The 17,275-nt window shown below is 34.2% G+C and overlaps 1 protein-coding gene across 1 annotated transcript in view; it reads left to right on the top strand.

The window, feature by feature from the left end:
* Positions 1 to 17,275, top strand: part of LOC148952658 (uncharacterized) — a 104,390-nt gene that overhangs the window by 6,968 nt on the left and 80,147 nt on the right. Inside the window, exon 3 of the mRNA XM_089087325.1 lies at positions 6,390 to 6,618. Within this exon, the coding sequence (XP_088943451.1) occupies positions 6,390 to 6,618 (229 nt within the window). The remainder of the gene's footprint in view (positions 1 to 6,389; positions 6,619 to 17,275) is intronic.

Raw genomic sequence — 17,275 nt, 5'->3', positions numbered from 1 at the left:
GAAGTGAATCAATAAATTAGCTAGAAATTAATTTAACATTAGTTTTTTACATTAGTTTTACAAGCTAATGTTGAAGTAAATCACTAAATTACGCTAGATATTATTTTTACAAGCTAATGTTGAAGTAAATCAATAAATTAGGCTAGACATTCGTTTTACATTAGTTTTACAAGCTAATGTTGAAATTAATAAATAAATTAGGCTAGACATTAGTTTGAGAAGCTAATGTTGAAGTGAATCAATAAATTAGGCTAGATATTAATTTTACATTAGTTTTTCAAGCTAATATTGAAGTAAATCAGTAAATTAGGCTAGACATTAGTTTTAAATTAGTTTTGCAAGCTAATGTTGAATTAAATCAATAAATTAGGCTAGACATTAATTTTACATTAGTTTTACAAGCTAATGTTGAAGTAAATCAATAAATTAGGCTAGACATGAGTTTTACATTAGTTTTACAAGCCAATTTTGAAGTAAATCAATAAATCACGCTAAACATTAGTTTTATATTAGTTTTACAAGCTAATGTTGAAGTTAACCAATAAATAAGGCTACACATTAATTTTACATTAGTTTTTTTTACTTCAATTTTATAAGCTAATGTTGAAGTAAATCAATAAATTAGGCTAGATATTAGTTTTACAAGCTAATGTTGAAGTAAATCAATAAATTAGGCTAGACATTAGTTTTACATTAGTTTTACCAGCTACTATTGAAGTAAATTATTAAATTACGCTAGACATTAGTTTTACATTAGTTTTGCAAGCTCATGTTGAAGTAAATGAATAAATTAGGCCAGACATTAATTTTACAGTAGTTTTTTACATTAGTTTTGCCAGCTAATATTGAATTGAATCATTAAATTAGGCTAGACATTAATTTGACATTAGTTTTGCAAGCTAATGTTGAAGTAAATCAATAAATTAGGCTAGACATTAATTTTACATTAGATTTTTACATTAGTTTTACAAGCTAATGTTGAAGTAAATGAATAAATTAGGCTAGACATTAGGTTTGCAAGCTAATGTTGAAGTGAATCAATAACTTAGGCCAGACATTAATTTTACATTAGTTATCTACATCAGTTTTACAAGCAATTGTTGAAGTAAATCAATAAATTAGGCCAGACACTAGTTTTACAAGCTAATCCTGAAATAAATCAATAAAGTAGGCTGGTATTAGTTTTACATTATTGTTTTACGTTAGTTTTACAAGCTAATGTTGAGTTATATTAAATAAGAAAACCAAAAAGTCTTCTGTGCAACTTTATTCATACTTCTCTATAATAATTTGATGTTTAAAAAGTCATACAGAAGATTATATCATTTTCCATGTTTAAATAAAACATAATATTTTTAATTAATTTCATTTTTATGTTCCTGGCCTCCCCCCAGGCCATTCAGCGTGTTTCATTCAGCCAGGCCATTCCATAGGAGGCACGGACCAAGGGGGGACCTAATCCCTGGGGTCCATAATAGAAACTGAGCCACCCTTACCCGGGGTCATAAATACAGGCTGAGGAGGAAGAAGGCCCCTCAAATGTGCAATCAAAAGGGCCCACTGGTTTGTCCACAAGTCCCATGAGTAATGGGTTAAATTGCATGGTGAGGCAGAACACCATCGCGGGAGGATCCTCTATAGGAGGACAACTGTGACAGGGCGTAAGATCCAGGTCCATGGACAACGGCCTCTGCAAAGGGCTGCCTCGACCCTTTAGGGGTACCTGCAAGACTGGGGACCTTGCGGTCAACTCTATTTCCACTTGAGGAGTGGCGCTCTTCGAGGAAATTATAGCCCTGTAAACGACACAGCATTTGCACGGGATTCTGACTAATGGACAATTTTTTTTGGGCTGGGTATGTTTTGACGGGCGTCCTCCGGCTGAAAAGCCTCTTCCTAGCTAATTTATCTATTATGGACTGCATCCCCGTAGTAGCATAATATTTTTAGGCATGAATATATAATGAGTCGGAGGTAATAGGCTTGAGATTGTCTGTGCAGGATTTCGACTCTTGTTGATAGAACAGCATCGCCAACTGCTGAAAACCATGTTGTGACCAAGATGGGCCCAGGATTGCACAAAGCCTCCATTCATGGAGGTCCCAGGAACTTCTTGCTGTCCGGTTCTAAGCCGGCTTAAGCATTTCGGTGTTGACTTGAGAAGATATGTGATCCCCGTCCTGCACTGGTATCTGGGATCATTGCTTTTCCCGAGGCGAAAATAATTCCAATGATTTAAAGAACATAAAAATTGGAACTTGGAATGTTACGACGTTAAAAAATGACTATCGTATCGACATTTTGACTGAAGAATTCAGATGATTCGAACTGGATTTATTAGGAGTTTCAGACACTCATATCCCAGGGGTAGGAAGCATGAAATTAGATGATATAGAATTTGTTTACTCAGGCAGGAAGGATGGATTACATAGACAGGGAGTAGTGCTTGTGATGAATAAGGAAGCTGCTAATTCTCGTTTATGCTTGGAAGGTATTAATAATAGAAAAGTAATTGCTCATTTTATGACTAAAAAGTTCAGGGTATCAGTTATAGTAGTAGACGCCCCTGTAGAACCGACTGACGGAGATACTAGTGACTTAGATGAATTTTACTTACAGTTATAGGCGCAAATAGACAGGGTCGCAGGTAGAAATATTATGTTGTTACTGGGAAATTTTAATGCTCAGGTCGGTAGAAATAGGGATAGATGGTATCCTAGCATAGGATACCATCTAGTTATAACCAATACGGTGTTTGGTCATAAAATGGCTCATAAGTTAACATGGTATTCACGTGATGGTAAGACAGCAAACCTTATTGATTATGTTATATAGAAAGCCCAAGAATAGCAGGATTAATACCAGATATTAGGGTATACGGAAGTGCCGTTATCGATGTTAAAAAGCACAGATCACCATCTAATAGTATCAAGGGTTAATTTAAAGCTGAAATATCGGACGGGTAACTGCCTACCGAGAAGTAATGATGCTGGTAGACTCCAGGATGAGAATTTGAGAGAAACTTCCCAGGAACAGTTGAATACTAAATTTAATAGTTTAAAATTTTGCAATGTGGAATATGGTTGGGGTAATTTTAGAAAAATAATTTTTGAATTGCTGAAAGTGTATTAGGGAAGAAAGCTAGAACTGCAGCTAAGAATATTAGTGAAAAATCTTTATGTTTATTAGAAAGGAGAAAGGACTTGTACAAGAATTATCTGAGTAATAGATCATATGAAAACAAAAGGAATGGAAAGAAAGTGGAGAAAGCATTAAAATATGAACTAAGAAGATGTGAAGTGAAGGCAATGGATAAAATTGCCGAGGATCTGGAAGATGCAGCTAGACGGCATAATTGTAAAATATTGTACTGGCATGCTAAAAAATTGAGTGGGTTTAGTCAATCCGGACTTGGCCCAGTTAAAGATATGAATGGGGCCACAATTAGCGATAAGGAAAGAACTAAAGAGAGATGGGCCGAACTTTTTGAGAATTTGCTTAACCGACATAGAGTTGCAGGAAAAGTTATAGAGGAAAATGAAAAAGTGTGTGATACCATGGATGTGAAGGAAGATCTTTTTTGTGAGGAGGAATTAGCGACAGTACTAAAAGGATTAAAAAATAATAAGGCTCCAGGTGCTGATAGTTTCTTAAATATGGTGGCTCTGAGGTTAGAAATAAGTTACTAAAAATTATGAATATGATTTTTGAAAAAGGGGAATTATCTAACGATTTTAGGAAAACCTTAATTAAGCCACTTTATAAGAAAGGTGATAAAAGGGAGTATGGTAATTATCGAGGCATTAGTCTGGTCTCTCTAGGTAGCAAATTACTTAGTAATACGAAACTTTTTAGACTGAGAGATGCCGTTGACAAAGTTTTAAGAGAAGAACAGTGCGGTTTTAGAAAAGGTAGAGGATATGTCGACCAAATTTTCACTCTTAGGTTAATAATTGAGAAGTGCCTGAGTTTTCTAACACCTTTGGTCCTCAGTTTTATAAATTATGAGCAAGCGTTCGATTCTGTTGATGGAAGAGCTTTAGTAAAGGTTTTATCCTTGTATGGTATACCAGACAAATACATTAAGTGATTAGTACTATGTACGAGAATAACACTGCTGCGGTTAAGGTAGGAAATGAGGTTAGCAGCTGGTTTTTTATTAAATCAAGAGTTAAAAGAGGTTGTATTCTATCCCCCTTTATATGGATTATTGTGATGGACTTTGTGTAAAGGAGCACAGGAAAGGCAATGGGAGACCACGGAATCAAATGGGGAGGAAAAAATCTCCTGAAGTTAGATTATGCTGATGATTTAAACATCAGCATAATCTAATTTTAAGAAGTTTGAGAAGTTTGAGAAAATTCGTTAAGAGGCTTAATTTTGTAAAAAAAAACTATTTATGTGAGTGACATCATTTTTATATACATCAGTATTGCAATGACGCTGTCACACTTGTCACAATTAAGAGGAAAAATTGAAGATTTTTAGGCATGGAGAAATACATTAAATTGCTCAAAGAGCAAAAAACTGGTAATTCCAACTATATTTGTATATATTTTGACAAGGGATTACAACAATTTCAAAACTTTAAAAAACAAAAACCAAAAGTTTGAAGCTTAGTAGAAATCGTTGTTAGAACGGACTTGCTGTAATAATCTAATATTTTTGAATAGATTCAGTATGAAAAGACATTAATTTGACTAAAGAGCAAAAAATTAGTTATTGCAAACATATTTGTGTATATTTTAGCAAGGAACTATAACATTTCAAAAATCTTAAAAAAAAAACAAAAGTTTGAAGCTTAGTAGAAATCATTGTTAGAAATCGGACTTGCTGTAATAATCAAATATCTTTGAATAGACTGCAGTATGAAAAGACATTGAATTGCGGAAAGAGCAAAAAAACGGATAATTGCAAAAATATTTGTATATATTTTAACAAGGGATTCCAACAATTCAAAAACCTTGAAAAATAGAATCAAAAGTTTGAAGCTTAGTAGAAATCGTTGTTAGAAATCGGACATTCTAACAAAGATATGAAAGATATTCAAATATCTTTGAATAGATTGCAGTATGAAAAGACATTTAATTATGTAAAGAGTAAATAAATTGGTGATTGCAAAAATGTTTGTATACATTTTAACAAAACCTTAAAAAATAAAACCAAAAGTTTGTAGCTTAGTAGAAATCGTTCTTAGCAATTAGACTTGCTTTAATAATCAATTATCTTTGAAAAGACACAGTACTGAAAGACATTAAATTGCGTAAACAGCAATAAACTGGTAATTGCAAAGATATTTGTATTTATTTGAACAAGGGGTTACTACAATTCAGAAACCTTAAAAAGAAAACCATAAGCTTGAAATTTAGTAGATATCGTTGTTAGAAATCCGACTTGCTTTAATAATTAAATATCTTTATGAAGACAACCAATTGTCTGCGGTTAGAAGACAAGAGACAGTGACAATCCATATATAGAAGCCTTCCGTGGTCTCTCGTTGCTATATATATATATATATATATATATATATATATATATATATATATATATATATATATATATATATATATATATATATATATATATATATATATATATATATATATATATATATATATATATATATATATATATATATATATATATATATATATATATATATATATATATATATATATATATATATATATATATATATATGTATGTATATGTATATGTATATATATATATATATATATATATATATATATATATATATATATATATATATATATATATATATATATATATATATATATATATATATATATATATATATATATATATATATATATATATTATTTAAAAATATCAGTAAATCTATAATTCTGTTCATTTTTGTGAGATCAAAATAAAATTTCCTAGAAATAGCCAAATAACAAAAAACGACGTGTTTATCTCTCTTTCAGTCTCATATAAAAGAAAGGGAATCCCCCCTCCCAACCATCTTAAGATTAATAAAAGAGTGACTTTCTGGACAAAAAGTCACGTAAAAATGTGATTTTTTAAAAAATTTTACACCTCCTTTAAAAAAATTACTGATCCCTCCCCTACCCCCACAAAGTTCGGACCTCAGTACACTCAATTTAACTTAAAACAATTTTACATCTTTCTTTCTCGTGATCTTCATGTTTCGTGATTTACATGTTTTTTTCAAAGAGAAATTTGAGATCTGGTCTCTGTCCTTCTTTCTGCATAATGTCAATTCGTCTAGCTTTTTTTTATCTCCCTCTTGCTATTTCATGGTCAATTTCCCCTTGTTTTTCATTTAGGATTTAAACTTCTGAGTATTCTGTGAATCCTAATGTTTCAAATGTTTTGTCATTTAACGTTTTTCTCTTGTCCTTTAGTCGATAAAATTCGGGCAACTAGTTTGGCACTAATATTGCATCGGCAGCTGGCATTCTCTAGCCTAAGCGTACAGGAAAAAGGAAATCCAGATGTACCCTTCTTGTCCTACCCAGATGTGAAGATGTTAATATATGATATATTAAGCTCCGTTGAAAGAGACTTTTTAGTTTCAACTGATGCCTCGGTTAATGTAGATGTCGTTTGCAGCATGATTTTTTCATGTTTCAGGTATTTAATTAAAATATGATAATATTGTAGCTACCAAAAGTTTTTATTTTGAATGGATGTATTTTAGGTACACATAAATTCAACCCTTAGATAAGGGGGGGGGGGGTATCTTAGGATGGTTTTGGAGATGGCAAATCTACAAAAAAGGGATTATTGCACAATTAATTTTTTTTTATGGGATGGGGGGGGGGAGAAGGGGGTCTTTTCTACCAGTTTAAGGAGAGGAATAACTTAAAAAGCAAAACGTTCCTGGTTGGAGTCCTGACTTTGAATTAAATAAAAAAAAGTTTTTCCTACTGAAAGTAAGGAGCATCATTAAAACTTAATACGAACAGATAGTATTCCGTATATGAGGGGGGTATAAAAAGGATACGAAACTAGACCCTTAAAGTCCAAGTCGGCGGTGCTGTACTCCGTTTCAACGCCATTCAGCCAGGAAGTGCAGTGGGGGGTTGGGGGCCAGTCCTCCTATATTTTCGCATACCCTTCCTGCCTACCTTCCCCAGAGATATCCAGGTTCCCATCTAGAGCTGGGTTGACCGTTGCTGAGCTTAAAGTATTACGCCACCGACCCTGGTTCCAAAGGAAAATACCGGCCACACCAGAAATCGGACCCCCACCCTTCGGCCAAAGGATTCCGAATCTAGCGTGCCAACCACGCGGCTAGGATGGCGTATATGAGAGGGGCTTCTCCCCCCTCAATACCCCACTCTTTACGCTTAAGGTTTGAATAACGTTTAATAAAGGTTTTGATCCAATTACACGGCCCTTGTGGTTCAAGAATCGTTCTTGAAGAATTGAGACCAAAGGATGAACTTCAGCGTAAAGAGCGGGGTATTGAGGAATGGGCAACTCCTCTCATATTCGGAATAATTTCTATTCGTCGTAAGTTTGAAAGTTGTTCTTTACTTTCGGTAGAAAATCTTGTTTTTTCTATATTTAATTTCTGGTCGTTTTTCAAGTAATCTTAGGAAATCCTCCCTCCTCCATGGAAGATCACCCCATAAAACATTCTTCCGTAGAAATTTCCTCCCATGTAAGTTTTTTCCCTGGGAATTTACCTCCGGACAATTCCATCCTTGCTGTGAATTCCTCCCAGAAAATTTCTTGCTTACGATTCCGCCTGAAAAATACTCCTTAGCATACTTCCATTTTAAGAAAGAACTTGTTTATATTTAATTTCTGATCTTTTTAAGGAAAATATTTCCTGGAAATCCTCCCAAGTAAAAAATGTCTCCTGGTGATAATTCCCTCATGGAAAATTGTTCCCGTGGACAATCCCTTTCCCACGTAAAAATCCCCAGAGAAACACAACTCCGCTGAAAATTTCCTCTGGACAATTCCCACAAATCATCTCCACATGTAAAATGGGGACGACAACGAGAAAGTAATACAAATAAAACAAATTTCGTATACGAATTCGGGCAAGTTCCCACCGTTTAAAACTTTCCCTGGAAAGTTCACCCTTGAAACTTCCATCCCAATGGAAAATTCTTCCCGTAGAAAATCTATCCCCCGAAAATCCCCTCCCCCCTCTCTGAAAAATGTCGGTATACTTCGCTATAACAAATACTATATTTAAACGATGGGCATTATGATTTCATAACTTGTGGTCCTCCCTCCGGTAGTTCTAGGGGTGGTGTCATCTCAAAAGACATTGTTGTTGTACCTTTCAACTATACTGAACAAAATGCCTGTCAAGATTTTGATGAGACGACTTTTTGAAAAAAGGGTGTGGAAGGGGGGTTAGTTGCCCCAAATTTTTTTTCGGTCACTTAAAAAATGCAGTAGAACTTTTAATTTCGGTTCGAATGAGCCCTCTTGTGATTTTCTAGGACTATTGGTTCGATATGATCACACTTAAAAAAAAAAAAAAAATATGTTACTTTTTTTATGTCAAAAAATACAGTTTCACATATTTGTATATAGGAGCTCGGAACTTCTCTACTGTAGGGTTCTCTGATCCGCTGAATCTGATCGTTTGATTTTCAATAAGATTCTTATGACTTTTAGGGGTATTTCCCCCTTTTTTCAAAAATTCGGCTTATTTCCTCAGGCTCTTAGCCTTTGATGGGTAACACTAAACTTAATCGTATTTATTATTATTTTTTTCCCAGAGGCACTTCATATGGAAGAGGTCGTCGTAGAAACTTCAAAGAGGGTTCATTCGATTGGAAATCGAGAGTTCTAATTCCCTTTTTAAGATTTAAAAGTGATTGGAGGGCAACTAGCCCCCCCACCCCCCGCCCCTTATTTCCCCAAACAAAACCAAAAAAAAATTTGAGATAGCCAATTTTTTCAACGTAGTTTATTTGCAGATAGAAAATATTTTTTTGAGGAGGACACTCCCCTACAATCCTTAGGGCAAGGGTTTTAAGTTATGCCCTGGGGGCATATAAAGTTTTTATAGAACGCGTTCTCGTAGAAACCTCAAAAAGGACTCATTGGATTGGAAATTCAAAAGGCTAGTGCCCTTTTTGATAGTCGAAAGTGATTGGAGGGCAATTAAACCCCCCACGTCCATTATTCCCCCAAATACATCCAATCAAAATTTTGAGATAGCCATTTTGTTCAGTGTAGTTGATTTCCAGATAGAAAATATGATTTTGAGGAGGACACTCCCATACAACCCTCAGGGCAAGGGTTTTAAGTTATGCCCTGGGGGCATATAAGGTTTTTATAGAAGGCCTTGTCTTAGAAACTTCAAAAAGGACTCATACGATTGAAAATTCAAAGGGCTAGTGCCTTTTTTAATAGTGGAAAGTATTTCGAGGGCAACTTGCCCCTCCCCCCCATGCCCAGCATTCCCCCAAACACATCCAATCAAAATTTTGATATAGCCATTTTTTTCAGCGTAGTTTATTTCCAGATAGAAAATATGTTTTTGAGGAGGACACTCCCCCACAACCTTCAGGGCAAGGGTTTTAAGTTATGCCCTTGGGGCATATAAGGTTTTTATAGAAGTTGTTGTCGTAGAAACTTCAAAAAAGGCTTATTCGATTGGAAATTCAAAGAGCTAGTGCCCTTTTTAATAGTCGAAAGTGATTGAAGGGCAACTAATCCCCCTCTCACGCCCACCTTATCCCCTAACACATCCAATCAAAATTTTGAGGTAGCCATTTTATTTAAACGTAGTTTTAAGTTCTGGAAATTAGGTCTTTGAGGAAGACAACTCCCCCACAACCCTCAGGGCAAGGGTTGTAAGTTATGCCCTGGGGGCATATAAGGTTTTGCATAGACAACGTTGTCGTAGAAACTTCAGAAAGGGCTCATTCGATAAGAAATTTTAATGGGTTGTTCCCTTTTTAATAGTCGAAAATGATTCTATGGCAACTGACACCCCTTCCACGCCCTCCATTTCCCCAAACATTTTCAATCAAAGTTTAGAGATAGCCATTTTGTCCAACGTAGTTTAAGTTTTGGAAATTATATGTTTGAGCAGGACACTCCCCCCACAGTCTTCAGGGGCACGGGTTATAAGTTATGCCCTGGGGGCATATATGGTTCTTATGGAAGGAATGCCCGTTTAAACTTCAGAGATGGCTCATTTGACTGGAAAAATTTAGATTAAAAATTTAGAATTGTGGCCCCTGATAAGGAGACATGTTAATAAAACAATTCTTACTTTAAAATATGTATAATGATCCTAGTTAACATATTATCCAAGGGGAGAACATTTATCATCAAGCCTTTCCTCTAAAAATCCTTCTTTTTCCAGCTTAAAAGAAAAAGTTTCCTAAAACCACCATGCTGAGATTCAATGCTTAAGTCCTTTGAAATTACCGCTATAAATTGCCGCCAAATAAGTTGTTTTATAGATAGCGTTCATGCCGGTCTTTTTAAAAGTTTTTTTAATGAGCAGTGGCGCAAATACAAAATATTAATAGCAGTGGCAAAAATCAAAATATGAACTCTAAAGACCGGCATGAACGATATCTATAAAACAACTTATTTGGCATCTCATAGCGGCAATTTATAGCGGCAATTTCAAAAGAGTTAAGCATTGAATCTCAGCATGGTGGTTTTTGGAAACTTTTTCTTTTAAGCTGGAAAAAGAAGGATTTTTAGAGGAAAGACTTGATGATAAAGGTTCTCCCATTGGATAATATGTTAACTAGGATCATTATACATATTTTAAAGTAAGAATTGTTTTCTTAACATGTCTCCTTATCAGGGGCCACAATTTTAAATTTTTACCGAAGGAATGCCCTTTTAAACTTCAGAGAGGGCTCATTTGACTGTAAATCGAAAGTTCTAGTTCACTTTTTAAGTTTCAAAAGATATTGGAGGGTAACCAGCTCTCCCCCCCCCCCAAACTCTTTTTCCCCAATTCATCCAATAAAAATTTTAAGATAGCTATTTTGTTAAAAATGGTTCAAAGATTGTATAACAAAAATTCTGGTGTCAACACGAACCCCAGGGCACGGGGACAGGTGTTGTAAGTTATGCCCTGGGGCACATATGAGTATTATGGAAGGGAGGCTCGTATTAACTTCAAAGAGGGCTCATTTGATTGGAAATTAAAAGTTCTAGTTCACTTTTTAAAAGTAGAAAGAGGGCAGCTAGCCCCCCCCACCTTCTTTTTCATAACCCATCTGATGGAAATTTTGAAATAGACGTTTTGTTAAAAATAGTTGAAAGGTCGGATAAGAAAAAATCTGGTGTCATTAGAACCTCCCAGGGCGCAGGGGAAGGCGTTCTAAGTTATGCCCTAAAGACATGTATGGTTCTTATGATAGAGATGCTCGTATAAGCTTCATAGAGGGCTCATTTGATTGTCTAGTTTACTTTTTAAGAGTCAAGAGAGTTAAACTAGCCCCCCACGCTCTTTTTCACCAAACCCTTCCGCTACAAATTTTGAGATAGCCAGCGTTTTGGAAATTGTTCAAAAATTAGATAACAAAAACTTCCCCCAGAGCCCGGGGGATGGGCGTTGTAAGTGTTGTCCTGGGTGCTTATATGGTTCTTATGAAAGGGATGCTCTTATAAACTTCAGAGGGGGCTCATTTGATTGGAAATTAAAAGTTCTAGTTCAATTTATAAGAGTTCTAAGTTATGGCGTTCTAAGTTATGCCCTAAGGGCATTTATGGTTCTTATGAAAGGGATGCTCGCATAAACTACATAGAGGGCTCATTTGATTGGAAATTATAAGTTCTAGTTCACTTTTTAAGAGTCAAGAGAGCTAAACTACCCCCCCCACCACGCTCTTTTTTCCCCAAACCCGTCCGCTACAAATTTTGAGATAGCCAGTGTTTTGGGAATTGTTCAAAAATTAGATAACAAAAACTCCCATTAGAGTCCGGATGAGAGGTGTTGTAAGTGTCGTCTTGGGGATGTATTTGGTTTTTATAAAAGAGATGCTAATACAAAATACAGAGAGGGCTCATTTGATTTGAAATTGAAAATTCTAGGTCAATTTTTAAGAGTCAGAAGATATCCGAGGGAAACTAGCCCCCCCCCGCCCCCACACACCCTTTTTTCCCCAAGACACCCGAAATTTTTTTTATAATAGCCATTTTATTAAAAATAGTTCAAAGGTCAGATAAGAAAAATTCCTTTGTCGACGGAACCCGCCAGGGCCCTGAGGCAGGTGTTATGAGTAATGCTCTAGGGGCATGTATAGTTCTTATGGAAGGGATGCTCGTATAAACTTTGGAGAGGGCTCATTTGATTGATTAAAAACTTGAAATTTTTCGCTATCAAAAACGAACAAAAATTAATTAAAAAAAAACTTTCCGAATTATAAGTTTTTCAAAGAAAATTTAAGGCCATTTTAAACTTAAACTCAGCAGATACAAATAAATTTTAAAATTCAAACAAAAAACGACCAGATATTACTATTAAAGAATAAATGAAACCCAAAACGAACAGAAATTAAATAAACAATCATAGCAAAAACATACAACAAGTAATAGTATAAGTGAATAAATAGATCTTAAAGCGAGTAATGTTTAGATTGAATATGAAAATCAAGCTTAAAAAGGAAAAAAATATTTTCCTATTGAAGTATAAATGAAACTTAAAAACGAACAGAAATTAAACAAACTATCAATGCAAACAAACATACAATAAATATTGTAAACGAATAAATAAATCTTAAAATGAGTGAAGCTCAAATTGAATATGCAAATCAAGCTTGAAACGAACAAAAATCACCACAGACAAGAGTTTGGGTATGACCTCCTTCTCTCACTGTAAAAGTCTAAAACCTACTGCGTCATTGGCGCTTTACTGAAAACCAGTTTTATTACAAATAGTTTCTTTTGTACTTAATATTGAAAATAAACATTAAAATTATATTAACATTTTGAACTGATGAGCTTTCAGCAATTAATATCATTATACATCAAATATTCAGTTTAATTTATTAGCTCTTTTTAAAGTTGTTAAAGACTAATGTAGTTTCCCTACAAACAAGTGTTTGGATACTGCCTCCTTTCCTAACTGTAAATAAAAACCAAAAGCCTACTGCGTCATTGGCCCCTAACTGAAAACGGATTATATTACAAATACTTCTTTTCCAGTTCTTACAGCATTGAAAATACAATTACAGTAAAATAAATTCTTGAACTGATGTATCTTTTAACAATTAATATCATTATTGTTGGTGTTGATAGCCACCAATGTTATACCGGTAGGCCACGATGCGACCAGTGGTAAGTTATAGTGGTAAGCTACAATGCCACCAGTATTGGCGTGGTAATATACGGGTGTCACCACTTATTGGAGGGGAAAGCCCCGGCCCCAAATTATAATGTGATGCCCGCGTCTACCACACCGGTTCTGCAAATATCGAACTTGGTACTACCCTATTTACAGTATACCCTGTCCCAGGGTATGAAAACGTGATCGAGTGGTCAAATTGCCACTTTCTAAAGCCAAGTGTACCCCCTCTGGGTTACCACTAAAAATCTCCAACTCTCTCCTTGGAGGTAACAACCCCCCTGTCAATATAATAATGACGGCATCTCGTAACTCTATTCCTACCCTGCCTGGGTTCCGGGAAAATTAGTACACAATTTGTAGAAAATACCTTACTTGTATTCTTCCAAACGGTCACATATAACAACCAAAAAATATGCTTCCCCGAACGGGCTCTAAATGCAGACTAACTCAAAAATAATATACTGTACATAAACCTTGCATAGGGGTGGACCTTCGCTTGGCCCAGCCAATCCTCTCAATCCCCATTCAAAACCCATTCCACTTTTTCTTAGCTTTACCTTTCAATGACTCAAACCAGGAAGTCCAAAATAGAATTTAGTTCAAAGCTTACTTATTGCAAAACAATTATAGCTTAGCAACAAGACTTTAAATTGTCATTGAAAATTATACTATAGGCAAATCTAAGCAAATGTAATTACGGAACGAAAACAGGTCATTTATCTGAAAAGAAAAGAAAGAGGGGTAGAACCCCAACAATTATACATCAAATATTCAATTTGATGTTGTTTGTATTTTTGAAGACTGTTCAAGACCCATATAGTTTTCAGTAAAGTGCAATATTAAGTACAAAAGAAAATATTTGTCATAAAATTGGTTTTGAGAATGACGCAGTAGGTTTTAGACTTTTACAGTGAGAGAAGGAGGTCATACCCAAATTCTTGTTTGTGGTGATTTTTGTTCGTCTCAAGCTTGACTTGCATACTCAATTTAAGTTTCACTCGTTTTAAGATTTATTTATTAATTGACATTAATATCTACTGTATGTTTGTCTGCATTGATGGTTTATTTAATTTCTGTTCGTTTTAAGTTTCATTTATACTTCAATAGGAAAATATTTTTTTTCGTTTTAACCTTGATTTTCATATTCACTCTAAATATCACTTGCTTTAAGATCTATCTGTTTATTTAGAGTATTACTTGTTGCACTTTTTCGCTATGATTGTTTAATCAGTTTCTGTTCGTTTTGGGTTTCATTTATTCTTTAATAGTAATTTCTGGTCGTTTTGAGTTTGAATTTTAAAAGGTATTTGTATCTGCTGAGCTTAAGTTTAAAATGACCTTTACCTTTTTTTGAAAAACTTATAATTCGGAAAGTTTTTTTTTTAATTCATCAGGATAAAAAGCCAATTCTTTTGATATTTCTATTGATATCAAAATTTTTTTTTTTTGAGTTTCGGTTACTATTGAGCCGCGTCGCTCCTTACCTATAGTTAATTACCAAGAACTGTTTGATATAATAATTAATTTAGGCCCTATCTTAATATTTTTTGGGGAAGATGGAGGAAGTTTAGGTAGGTATAAAGGAGTATATATAGGAGGAGGTATAAAGGAGGTATGCAGTTTTAAAGAGGAGAAGAATGCCTTCCAGTCTCCAATATGGACAAAGCCTCATATTTCACTCAACCTGGGAGTGCTAAATTCTAGAAGCCAACTGCTATATGACATCATTTATTCCCTTAATGTTTTAGGGTAAAGGTACGCAGATATAACTATCAAAACCTTACTTTTGTATTGTTAGAGCTTAAACAAAGGAATGAATCTCCCATAACAAACACTTACCACGCCTATAGTATGCGTTCAGAAATAGGCGGAACGTACTCAATGCTGTAGCAAGATTAGTACCTTTAACTACCAGAAAATTAACCTGAAAACATTTTTTGCCCCTAGCTTCGTCTTAGGTCTAATCATACCTGAAAGCTGTGATTTTCTACGATTTTTTCTATTGGTTTTTATAAAATTATGAAGATTATAAGCTATGGACCAAGTTCCATTATTGTTGTCACGCTGAGATGAGTCGAAAAATAAGCATAAACTAATCTAATAAATTTGATAAAGTTTCCATTTGTAAGAACTCAAACATAGACTATTTGTTGAATCCTAGTGTCTTAATCTCACACTTTTTTTTAACGCAAATTATGGATCTAATTTATTGTTATACTATCAAGGGATGGAGCTAAACAAGTTAATACATCAAGGTTAGACTTATCTTTCGGTCAGTGCTATTGTGTGTCTATGATACTGAAAACTAGATTTTATATTGGTGTCAGAAGCAAAAATGTAATATATATTTTTGCTTTACGCAATAGGAGTTAATTAATGAAAGATATATATTTTTGGAATCAGAAGAAAATTAGGATTCTATTGATATGCGGATAAATTTGAACGCTAAGAGAATATATATAATAGCAAAATTGTATAATGTGCCGTTCTAAAATGATAGTCTTGTAGGTAAGTCAAATAACCAATAATAATTCGAAGTATTTAATATTGAAATATTTCTAACAATAACCACTTTAATGCATAGCCTTTTTTAGTTATTCAATGATATATGCTTTTTTTTCAAATGTTATTTACTAACAAAATGTTAGGGTTATATTCTTACATAGTTTCATTCATTCAATCACTGCTGTTTTTCCACAGTTTATTGCCAATTAATTGCAGTGTTTGCCTTTGGCTATAGCTATCACTTTCTTGAACTCCATGATGATATGTTTTTTTTCGCTCTTTTTCTACTAATTTTTAATGCACGTCCCTTATTTTCAAACATGGCGCTCGCTAAGTTTTGAAACTACATAACTGCATATGGAGTTTTTTTCATAAAAATAAAAAAAAACAAGTTTTTTTTTTAACTGAAAGTAAGGAGCAACATTCAAACTTAAAACGAACAGAAATTATTCCGTATATGAAAGGGGCTTTCCCCTCCTCGACGTCTCGCTCTTCACGCACCATTTTTTTATTGTTTAAAAAAATAGAGTTGTGATAAAGAGTCAAACTTTAGCGTAAAGAGCGAGGCGTTGAGGAGGGGACAGCCCCTTTCATATATGGAATAATTTCTGTTCGTTTTAAGTTTGAATATCGCTCCTTACTTTCAGATAAAAAAAATCTTGTTTTTTATTTAATTTCTGAACGTTTTTGAATTAATGCAGGTTTTGATTTAGGCTCACCGTACAGAATAATTAAAACGAAATTTGCATATTAATTTCACTTTCTATTTGGTTAAATGGCTTTCTCGAAAGTTGTTTAATCTTATTTACGAACGTTTTTATTAGTAATAAATATAAGTAATTTACAAATTAACTTACGTAACGGACTTCTATATTCATATATTTTTGGTACGTATATTATGGGGTTTGCCCCCTAGTCAATACCTCGCTCTTTACGCTAAAATTCAAATTTTGTTCCAATTCTCTAAAAATTACACCTTAGTCACAAGGTGATACCTTAGGTACTTAATAAAGAGCGAGGTATTGACTAGGGAGCAAACCCAATCATATACGTAATAATTTCTGTTCGTTTTAAGTTTTGATGTTGCTCCTTACTTTCAGTTGAAAAATTTTAATTTAATTTCTTATCGTTTTTTAAATAATGCTGGGAAATCTGGCGCCCCCTTCATAGCAATGTCCCTTCCCCCATGAAAACTTCCTCTATGGAAATATCCTCCGACGTAATGCCACACCAGGCAAGCATACTCAAGCTGTGGATGGATAAAAGATATATAAAGACGTAGGATATGTGATTTTGGGGATGAAAATTTTACGAATAACTTAAGGAGAAACAAAGATGTACTAGCCTGTTTAAAAATAGAGGAAATGTGGGACTACCATTTCAAATTGCTCGCCAGTGTGACCCCTAAGAGTATCAGTTTTTATTGTAATTATTTCATTAGGTATTGGAGTTATAAATGATGGCTTTGATTTAAAAAAAAACTAA

Source organism: Artemia sp. Qi Xiang Cuo, chromosome 4, assembly GCF_049724085.1.
Source record: "Artemia sp. Qi Xiang Cuo chromosome 4, ASM4972408v1, whole genome shotgun sequence".
Classification (NCBI taxonomy): Eukaryota; Metazoa; Arthropoda; class Branchiopoda; order Anostraca; family Artemiidae; genus Artemia; species Artemia sp. Qi Xiang Cuo.
The sequence above is the reverse complement of the archived record's forward strand: the minus strand, read 5'-3'. Positions and strand labels throughout refer to the sequence as shown.